This window comes from Lupinus angustifolius, chromosome LG01 (genome assembly GCF_001865875.1).
Source record: "Lupinus angustifolius cultivar Tanjil chromosome LG01, LupAngTanjil_v1.0, whole genome shotgun sequence".
Lineage (NCBI taxonomy): Eukaryota > Viridiplantae > Streptophyta > Magnoliopsida > Fabales > Fabaceae > Lupinus > Lupinus angustifolius.
The window spans coordinates 27,637,827-27,649,908 of NC_032009.1; the positions used below are offsets into that span (position 1 = coordinate 27,637,827).

Consider the following 12,082-nt stretch of genomic DNA (forward strand, 5'->3'; position numbering starts at 1 on the left):
CAGGGGCTCCTATTTCTTGGTGTTCTCAGAAGCAGAGGGTAGTTGCTTTATCAACTTGTGAAGCTGAATATATATCAGCATGTGCAGCTGCTTGCCAAGCTATTTGGTTGTCTTCATTATTGCTGGAACTTGGCATTGAAGAAGAAGAAGTAACTGAGTTGTTCATAGACAACAAGTCAGCCATTGATCTAGCTAAAAATCCAGTTTCACATGGTAGAAGCAAGCACATTGAGACAAGACATCACTACTTAAGGCAACAAGTTGCAGAGGGCAGAATCAAACTCATACATTGCAGAAGTGATCTTCAATTGGAAGATTTAATGACTAAGCCATTGAAGATAGATAGGTTCAAAGATTTGAGGAAGAAGATAGGAATCCATGATTTGTTGCAAGGATAGATTTGGTTTGTTGTTAGAGTACTATTTTTACTGCTAGATGTAGATTTTTGAATCATGGGGGAATGTTAAGAAATGTGATTCAAAAATCAGTTAAGTTAGTCGGGGGGGGTTCTATAAATAGCTTTCCCTAACTAACAATCAAACATAACTTTCCAATAATAGAAACTTCTTCATTCTTCTTTTAAAACTTTCCTACTTTCTCTGCAAATTCCCAATCAATTCATCATCCATTACAATTCATTATTTCCTCTCTGTTTCATCATTCTTCACTTTCACTTTCATTTTCTTTCTTCTTCTACACATTGTTGCACCAAGAGGAACTAATCTATTTCGGATATATGACTGCTTCTTCCAACAAGTATCAATTTTAGGAATTAAAACATTGAGTTTTTAGTCCTCCAAAAGATCTAGTGAAACCTTATATCACTAGATCAGATGTTTAATTATATATTTTATATAATTAACTTTATATACATAGTATTGTTTTATTCAAAAAAAATAGTATTTCTTATAATATTTAGTAAAAATAGACACTTTTTTTGTATATTTGATCCTATTGTTGCACAACATTAACTCCAGACAATTAAATAAAGTACATAAAATAAATAGAAGTGAAGAAAATAAGATATTTGTTAATGATATTTGATCAATTGTTTAAGTATCATTAGGGCGTTCAAGAGTTACCAAGATATTATTATAGACTAATGATTATAAACTCTATTACACATATGTTTAAATACTTATGAGATGTTTATAATTGATATATATTTTTGATTCATATTATAAAAGTAAATTACATACACACCTATGAGTTTTAGTCAAATTATATAAACTATCCTTCCATTTTTTACACCTAAAAAACCTTAATTGTTATAAATGCATTATACTAATCATCTTGTATGAGAAATAAATGTAACTTTTAAGCAAAAAATGTTGATAAATGTAATTAAGTTAAACAAAATATGATATATTGTGAAAACAAATATAAATAATATACGAGTCAATACAATTTCATTATTTTTTATTATAATTCTAAGTAGATATTATTTAAGATTGGTGATTCACTTACTCCAAGAGTAAGTTTTTTTAAACTTATTCTTCATTCTAGCCATCAATTCTATGGACATTTAATGGTTTAGATTTACTCACTATTGAAACCATTGGATTTCCCTAGAATTGATTGACTAGGATGGGGAGTAAACTTACTCTTGGAGTAAGCAGATCCCTCCTCATTATTTAAATTACTTTTATAATATATTGTATGAACCAAAAATAATAAAAATATATTGATTTGTATACTATCTAGACTTGTTTCCAAAATATACTATATTTTGTTTAACTTAATTGCACTTATCACATTTTTTTGTTTAAAAAACTACACTTGTTTCTTATACAATAGTAGTAAGTGTAATATATTTATAACAATCATGAAGTTTTTCTAGGTGTAAAAAATGAATATTGATTTGTATAATTTCACTAAAATTTTAGGAATGTTATTGTAATTTACTCAATATTATAAGAAAGATTTGGGTCCAAATATATAATGGTATCTTATCTCATCCTAAGCAATGTGATTTTCATATCATATAATACTATATTCAACAGAATCCCAACGCTTCTATCCATTTCTCTGATTCCATACTTATTTTAAATGATTTTATCTTTGGAAAGACATTAATATTCAAAATATCAGATAAGAAAAGAAAAACTTGTTTTAAAGAAAACTATGTTAGAACTTAGTGTTAGGGCCCAAGTTTAAAATGGAAGGCCCAAGAGAAATTCAACAAAACTTGTTTGGTTGAATGACTATGTTTAGAAATAAAAGTTTGTTAGGACAGTTGTTCACTTATGATGATCTACCCAAGTGTATGGTGTAGATCATTTATATCCTAGATATTTTCTAATTCTCCTCTTTAAATTGTACGAGAATATAGAGAGTAAAGGAAGCAATATATGAATTCAGTAGTTTTTTCTTTAATCCATTTTAAGCTTTCACTGTTATGGGAATTTCAGTAGTTTATATAATAAACTTCCTAACAATTTTGGTGCTTTCATTTTTTCTCACATGCCTCCCAAAACTTCTCACAAGGATCCTGAAGAAAGTGTTATTGATATCCTTATAGAGAAGTTGCTCGAACAACAAGAACAACATGATGCTCGACATGCTGCAATTGCTACAATCTTGCATAATATTATTGACAAATTGGCTGGTATATCCTTTATTCCTTCTTTGCCCTCTGATCCTCCATAGGGTTCTCCTCACCAACCATCTTCTTCCAACGTCTCCAACAACCCCATCCCACCTTCACCACACGTCCCCAATCCCACCAGGCCTTATACCACCGTTTCCTTCTCCACCTCCTCACTCACATCCATCTTTTCACCACAACCTTCAACTTTCCTCACCTCCTAGACCTCCCAAACTACAGCTCATTCCCTTTGATGGATCTGAACCACTTGACTGGATTTTTCAGACCGAACAGTTTTTTCAACTCTATATGGTAGCCCCAGACCAACGCCTTCCCATGATATCCTTCTATATGCATGGTGAGGCTCTCAGTTGGTTTAAATGGACGTTCCACAACTCTCTTTTATCTGACTGGAATTATTTTACTAGAGACTTGGAGACCAGATTTGGGCCTTCCTCCTACATAAATCACCATGCTGAGTTGTTTAAACTACGGCAAGTAGGTACAGTGGTAGATTATCAGCAACAATTCGAGCGATTGTGCAACAGGATTTGGGGTCTTTCCCAAGAAATAATTCTCAACTATTTTTTATCTGGGTTGCTGCTAGATATCCGCTGGGAATTAGCCATTTTTAAGCCCAAATCCATCTCAGAAGCATTGGGGCTGACCAAATTGGTGGAAGCTAAACTAAGGGACTCCAACCGCCAACCATCCAGAACCCCATGTTTTGGACCACCACCCCCTCTATATACCCCCAAAATCACTTCCTCTAACCCACCCAACCAGACCCATCTCCCCTCTACTTCCCCTATTCCTATTCATCGATTAACAACTGCACAAATGCAGGAGCGACACGCCCAAGGACTTTGCTACAATTGTGATGAAAAGTTCTACCCCGACCATAAATGTCAGCCAAAAAAATTTCTATTACTCCTACATGATGACCAGTTTCCAGACACAGAAAACTGCCTACATTGTCTAGACCCAACAGTTGAAGAAACCCCAAACCCAATCACTAAAGATCTCATCCATTTCCATATTTCAGACGAAGCCCTAAGAGGATATCTCTCCCCCAAAACACTCAAATTCTCGGGCTCAATCTTTGGCCACAATGTCATTGTTTTAGTTAACATAGGCAGTTTCCATAATATTCTCCAACCAAGGATTGCTACCCATCTCAATTTGCCAGTTACTCCAACTCCTCAATTTCCAGTCATGGTGGGAAATTGAGCTCATATTTTTTGCAATGGGTTTTGTGATAACACATCCATCACTCTACAGCACAAGGAATACTAATTACCCATAAAGGGGGTTGATGTTGTCTTGGGTATCGAATGACTTTGTACCCTATGATTTATTATCTCAGATTTTGCAGTCCCTTCAATGCAATTCAATGTGGGTCAAACTTCCATCATTCTCACTGGGGAAAACAATTATTCTATGCAACCCTCCTCCTTCCACCAGTTATCTCGCCTACTCCAAACTGATAGCATCTCAACCTTTCATGCTATCACAATTCTACACCCCCTCCACACTCTTCACTACCCACACGACCCAAAACCCACACATTCTCCATCCACACATTCAAACCATCCTTACCACATATGCCTCTATTTTTAATACCCCCACAAATCTACCACCTCCAAGATCCCATGACCACCATGCTCCCCTTCTACCCAACTCAACTCTAGTGAACAGTAAACCATACCGTTACCCACACTCTCAAAAGGAAGTTATGACCTCTATACTTCATGAGATGCTGCAAACAAGCATAGTCGTACCTAGTACAAGCCCTTTTTCATCTCTGGTATTGTTGGTGTGAAAAAAGATGGTAATTGGAGATTCTGCGTTGACTATAGAGCCTTGAACTCCATCACTATACCTGATCGGTTTCCTATTCTTACCATTGATGAGCTACTGGGATGAGCTCGGCGGGGCTTCGATTTTTTCTAAGATCGATTTGCAATTAGGTTACCATCAAATTCGAGTACACCCAGAGGATACTCACAAGACTGCCTTCGGCACTTTTGATGGCCACTATGAATTTCTAGTGATGCCGTTTGGGCTCACTAATGTGCCCTTAACATTTCAGGCAACAATGAATGATTTGCTTCGGCCCTACTTAAGGCGGTTTGTACTGGTTTTCTTTGACGATATTCTAGTTTATAGTGCTAACTTGGATGATCATCTACTTCATTTATCTACTATTTTGGAGTTATTATCTTCCCATCATTATTATGCCAACTTATCTAAATGCATTTTTGGAGTTGATTATGTGGGTTATTTAGGGCACATTATTTCTGCTGGAGGTGTGCAACCTGATCCTGAGAAGATTCAGGCGATGGTGGATTGGCCACCACCTCGTTCCCTCACGGCTCTCAGAAGATTTTTGGGACTCACCGGATTTTACAGAAAATTCGTCAAAGACTACGCCACACTCGCCGCTCCTCTCACTGATCTACTAAAACAAAACAGTTTTACATGGTCACCCGAGGTTCAGTTGGCCTTTACAAAATTACAAAATGCAATGACAAAAACCCCAGTCCTAAGGTTGCCTAATTTCAATGTCCAATTTGATGTAGAAACTGATGCCTCCTCGGTAGCAATAGGTGTTGTTCTATCCCAAGCAGGTCACCTGTTGGCTTTCTTCAGAAAAAATATGTCATTGCACATGCAGCATGCTTCCGCCTATGTCCTAGAGATGTATGTTGTCATAGAAGCAGTAAAGAAATGGCGTCAGTATTTGATCGGACGATCATTCACAATATTTACAGACCAACAGAGCCTCAAGCATCTAATGACACAAGGTCTACATACACCAGAGCAGCAAAAATGGGCAACAAAACTAATTGGGTTTCAATATGACATAAAGTATAGGACGTGTACCTCTAACAGGGTGGTCGATGCCTTATCCCGCCTTCATTCTGAGGAGACTGCAATCTTTTCATCTCTGATTTCCCCTATACCAAGCATTTTTGCACAATTGCGGGAATATTACCTCTCTCCAACAGGCAAACAGTTCATACAAAAAAGTGAAACAAATTTATCAATGAAGCATAAATTTCATTTTTCTAATGGACTACTATATTTTGAGCATCATATTTTCACACCTGATATCGGTCAGCTCTGACAATCACTCATAGTCGAATACCATTCTGCTCCTCTTGCTGAACATTCGGGTCTTAAGCCCACATTAGCACGGCTAGCCGCCTCATGTTACTGGCCTGGGATTTACACACACACACAAAAGCCTACACCAGAGAGTGTACTACTTGTCAATATAACATGTATATTCCCGCTATGCCAAATGGGTTATTGCAACCTCTTCTGATTACGGAAAAGGTATGGAATGATATTTCCATGGATTTTATTACAAGCTTACCTTTATCACACGGTCATACAGTGATCTGGGTAGTGGTGGATCGCTTGTCCAAATATGCACACTTTATCAGATTGCCTACCAAGTTCAGTGCTGAAGAGCTAGCTGCCCGATTTTTGACCGAAATTGCAAGACTTCACGGGATCCCACGGTCAATAGTTTTGGACCGTGACAAACTCTTTGTGAGCTCATTTTGGAAGGAGTTCTTCCGCATCCAGGGAACGTCGTTGTGTTTTAGCACAACGTACCACCCTCAGTCGGATGGTCAGACAGAGGTGGTAAACCGATGTCTCCAAACCTACTTATGGTGCTTTGTAGGGTCACGACCAAAACAGTGGTACCGACATATGCCACTTGCAAAGTATTAGTACAACACAAATCAACACGCGGCTACCTGGATGACTCCGTTTGAGGTTCTGTACGGTCGGAAGCCACCAACTCTGTTGGATCTGGTTCCTCGACTTACTACTGCCCAACCAGTTTTGGAAATGCTACAACACAAAAAAGAAATCATGTTAGTTCTAAAAAATAATCTTTTAAGAGCTCAACAAAGAATGATTTCACAAGCTAACTCCGGAAGGCTTGATATTACCTTTACAAAGGGTGAATGGGTATTATTGAAGCTACAATCCTATCGACAAAAGACCATTGTTTGTCGACTCTCAAACAAGCTTGCTCCACGCTTTTATGGTTCATTCAAACTTCTTCATCGGATAGGCCCGGTTGCTTATGAACTAGATGTTCATCTTTCTTCGCGGGTTCATCCCGTTTTTCATGTTTCCTTGCTCCGAAGATTGCATGGTGAACCCGAAGATTATCACGTTCCATTACCCGGAGGGGTCATTATAGGGGATGAAGAACCCCCATCACCAGAACAAATCAAAGCCTATAATGAAGGCGTTGGTTTCACCATCAAGTCGGTCTCTATGGAAACAAGAGCAGTTGTGTTACCCCCTGAGAAGCAAGAAGGAGACGAGAGAGAAAGGGGGAAACCATATAATGCAAGGTGAAGGGAATTGAAAAATGATGAGGTTTCCAAAGACATAACTCATTCAAAGCATTATGTGGAAGGAGTTCACTTCTCTCCCCTGGATAGTTCTCACATGTTGGATTTTGGTGACCACATTAAAAGCCAATCCAACGGTCCAACACAACTGTCCAGATTCAATGAACTTGCATTAAAAAGCAAGTCCACATGGGCCATGTCCTTTGCAACAGGTGGCAACGGTACTAATTGTGCATCCAACGACTCTGATGCGATACCGTGTCTGTCCAACGCTGTTGCGCAGACCCCGAGAGACGCATTTCCAGCCTGTCCACAGTCTCCAAAGCAACACGCATTGAATGCCCCAATTAATGAGCAACTGAACGGTTCCCACTCACCCATTGAACCAATTCCGTCTACTATTGTTGGGCCACACATACAGACTCAGAATTCCAACCTTGAGGACAAGGTTGTCCAAGTTGGAGTGGGCAATGTTAGGGCCCAAGTTGAAAATGGGAGGCCCAAGAGAAATTCAACAAAACATATTTGGTTGAATGACTATGTTTAAAAATAAAAGTTTGTTAGGACAACTCCACTTATGATGATCTACCCAAGTGTATGGTATAGATCATTTCTATTCTAGATATTTTCTAATTCTCCTTTTTAAATTGTAAGAAAATATAGAGAATAAAAGAAGCAACATATGAATTCAATAGTTTTTTCTTTTAATTCATTTTAAGCTTTAACTGTTACGGGAATTTCAATAGTTTATATAATAAACTTCTTAATACTTAGACGTGAATCAAAATGAAAACGTTTATTGCTTTAAGGAATAGGATAATAATTTATTGATAAATAACCCCAAATAGTTATTATTTTTTATTCACATTGTACTAATTATCTTATCTTTTCTTCTTCAAGACTAGAGGAGGGTGTTATATATATATATATATATATATATAAGGAAGTGGAATGACACATCCACCATATTAAGACACCTAAATTAGTATCAACATAGTGCAAAGTTTGTTATCTTTTTTATGCAGTTCGAAATTCAAAGCCATTTCATTTTTTGTTATCGTTGTAACTCATTTTCAAATTTCAATTCTTGTTATTAACAAACTTCACCCTTTCACCAAACACTTTACAATACTCACTGCACAAAACATTAAATTCAATTGAATAGAAGAGAAAATGCAGAGAAACACGCTCCTCAGGAACTCACGCGCCTCCACTTCCGATCTCCTTACATGGCCCGAACTCTCTCCGCAAGAATCTTCCGCCGCCGTCTCTGTCTCCGGCCACCGTTCTCGCCAAGTTAGCTACTACTATTTTTTATTCGCTAACTCCTTACTATTATGAACATTTTTAAAGATTTTTTTCTTATTTCAAACTTCAAATCCTCGTGAAGATAGTAATTGAGTTTCTTTCTTTGTTCATTATTGTAACTGCTCGTTGGATTCGTAGCCTTCGGATAAAATCGGTGAAGTTCTACGTGGCGCCAAGCTCACCGATGAGGAAGCAGATAGTCTAGTCAAGAAGTAAAATCTCCCTCGCTTTTTGTTTCAATGTTCAATGTGCATTCAGATTTACTTCACGATTCTTTCTTCTTTTGTAATGTTTTAATATTTTTAATATTTTTTTCTTCTTTTCAATGTTTTCACTTTTCAGTATTTCCTTTGCTGTTATGTGACTCGGTTACTCCTTATAATTTGTTTCCCTTTTTTATGTACTAATCTGTTTTAATTAGTTATGTTAATTAATTAATTTTGCTACTATGCACTTTACTATGGTTATTTATTTCTTTTTTTTCATTGTTGTTAACATAGTTTTAAAGTATGGTTTCAGTTAAGTTATGTTTAATGCAATTGTAGTGCATTTGCAAAGATCACGGAATCTCGATCTTGCTACCACAAGTATGTTTAGTTGACCACAATTTAAAATGTTAATTGTTGAGTTAGGATCGTCTTTATTCGTGGAGAGATATGTACTTTAAAAAACAAAAAAAATACAATTTTTAATAACACATTTATTCTTTTAATTACAATGAAATTACATTCATAATTTTTTTTTTCTTCTTTTCTAATGTTTTAATAATTTTAATATTTTCCCTTCTTCGTCTTTTTCAGTATTTCCTTTCCTGTTATGTGATTGGGCTACTCTTTATAATTTATTTCCCTTTTTTGTTGTACTAATATGTTTTAATTAATTCTGTTAATTAATTAATTTTGCTGCTATGCACTTTACTATAGTTATTTCTTTCTTTTTTTCTTCTTTATTATTGTTAACATGGTTTTAAGTTAGATGTAACATAAGGTTGTTCCTTGCTTAGTGACTGTAGTGTCACAGATTTAAATAGAAACATTTTCTCCTCCTCTTGCAAAACTCTACTAAGTAGGAGTCTTCTGAACTAGGTTGTCCTTTTATTGTTAACATATTTTAAAGTATGGTTTCAGGTAAGTTATGTTTAATGAAATTGTGGTTGTACTGTACTTGCAAAGTTTACTAAAATCTCGATCTTGCTACCACAAATACGTTTATTTACCACAATTTAAAACCTTAATTATTTATGTGAATATATTTATTTAGAAGAAGCCTATCATTGGTCTCCAGTATTATTCACTTATTGTTAAACTTCATTGAAATGTGTTTTATGTTGAAAAAATGACATGAAATTACTCGTAAAGTGGAATTGTTTTTGCATCTAATATAAGCCTGATTGAATGTGAATATTCACTAATAAAAAGTGAAAGGAACCTCTCTTCATTGAATAGTGAAGTCCGTCCTTAGGTAGTGGACAAAATTAGTGTTAAGTTTGGCTAGTAACTTCAAAAGCTCATTTTTTATCTAATCTTGTTGTCAAACACATCCTTCTACGCGTGTCACTCAGGAAACCATGGTCAGGGTATAAAATGAAAGAGATGAGTGGAAGTGGTATATTTTCAGCCAATGCCAAAGATACATCATCACCAGCCAATTCCGCAAATTCAAAAAACAGAACAAGCATACGTACATATCAGGTATCCTAGAAGATTTCCTATGCATGAAGGGCAATATAACCATATGATTGTTTCTCAAATGTGATAACAGTGTTCTTGTTTTATTCCCTGCAATTGCATCTCAGCAAGCAATAAACGGAATTAGTCAGATATCGTTCAACACTGAAGAAAGCATTTCTCCTAAGAAACCAACCTCTATAGCAGAGATAGCTAAGCAGCGTGAACTGAGTGGGACATTGCACCAACCAGATACAAAGAATAAGAAGCAAATATCAAGTGCTAAGACTAAGGAGCTCAGTGGAAATGATATATTTGCCCCTGCTCCTGAAATTTTGCCTCGTCCGGTGGCTGCTGCACGCACTCTGCAATCAAAAGAAAGTAAAGACATGAGAGGACCTGTTCCACAAAATGCACGCACATCAGTGAAAGTTTCTAATGTAAGTCTCTTCTGGGCATGAAAATCAGCTATATATCTTATCTGTCATTTTATATTGGATGAGAAGGCTAAAGAATTTTTACTATTGTAATCCCTACTTATAACATCGGCACTACTCACTTTATGCTTTCCTGAAATGCAAAATTTAAGTGCAGACCAATTTGTCCGATTTTATGGACACATGACCTTAATTTTGTGATATAAAATATACAATTGCAGCTCTTGAGGAATACAATTTTATTTGGGAACGTCTTTTGTTCCCTCACCAAAACAGGAGCATCTCATCTTGAGCTAGAGCCAAACACCACATACTAAATATATTAATGGTTATTTTTCACCTAATGCAGATGCTAGAATCTCCAGGACATCATCCACTAGAACCAAGTTTTGTATGATATAAGATTAAACGCATATGTGGCAGCTTAGAAACTTATTGAAGTTTGTTTGCCAACATACTAGAAGCAGCCTACCACTTTATGAATGATATAAATATAGTATTACTTAGTCGTGTATGCACATAGATTCGTCCACTGCCAAAGGATTAGTGAGGTGCAAGCCACCAAGTTGTAATATTTTCTGTTAAGTTAAGCTTAGTTTTCTACACCACACTCATTGTATCTAAGAAATCCATCGGTTTTCCTTGCAACGTTTTCCAAGCTTCCATAATAGATTCCTTCTTTCTAGATTTTATATTCTTTTGGAGTTCTCTTCTTCTCTTGAAACAAGAGATGTGTTTCTCTTAGCCTTAACAATAATGAAACAATCCTCCTTACCCAAGTTTACTAATTTTTGTAGCCTGCTGCTGGCCAAAGTAATATTTTATTTGGGGAAGAATCAATTAAGAAGACATCAAAAAAAATACATGACCAAAAGTTTGCAGAGCTCACAGGGAACAATATTTTCAAGGGAGATGTTCCCCCAGCATCTGCAGAAAAGTCTCTGAGCAGAGCTAAACTTAGAGAAATCACTGGGAGTAACATATTCGCTGACGGAAAGGCAGAAACCAGAGATGTTATACGAGGCGCACGCAGACCCCCTGGTGGAGGAAGCAGCATTGCCTTGGTTTAAACTTGAAGTATGACCCATTTAATGTGTATGCCTTATTTGACTAAGGATTATGTGTTGGATTATTATATTGTAATAAGCCCAGTGCAGTATAAATAATTGTGTTACAAACTTACAATAATGTGTGCGGCTGGCTATTATTTATTTTGATGTAAATAATAATAAAAAAATAGACTTTTGTGTTGGTAATAAATAAAAAATTGTTTGCTGTAGTTAGTTTATGCTTTGTCCACACTTCATTTAGGAACTTTTGATTCCTGATAATGGTAGAACAGGATGCAAATATTTTATATTACATAGGTAAACCTCCAATATTGGTACGTTAAAACCAAATTCAAAACATAAGGATATTTTATACATCTCAAAAGAATCAGTGTTCACTGTCCAGAGATCGACACAGAAAATCACATGGATGATGAAAGGAAAAGCAGATAGACTAACCAGCAATGAGCTGTCCTATGAGTCCTTCACAACTGAACAGAGTAAGAACAGATGCAGAGGATTTCTGTGGGGACAAAACAAGGCAACATATATCAGTATTTGGTTAGGTAGAATCAAGTGTGTGAGAACAAATATTGAGGGCTGAGTATTAAAGATTGTACAAGGATATGGTTTGGATGTGATGGGTGGA

At 36.2% G+C, this 12,082-nt stretch overlaps 1 protein-coding gene across 1 annotated transcript; it reads left to right on the plus strand.

The window, feature by feature from the left end:
* On the plus strand, positions 7,959-11,557 carry LOC109359426. Its single transcript, XM_019604088.1, has 5 exons — positions 7,959-8,268; positions 8,419-8,492; positions 9,842-9,971; positions 10,076-10,387; positions 11,182-11,557. Exons 1-5 carry the CDS (start codon positions 8,146-8,148, stop codon positions 11,452-11,454), a joined length of 912 nt encoding a protein of 303 aa, XP_019459633.1. The 5' UTR covers positions 7,959-8,145; the 3' UTR covers positions 11,455-11,557.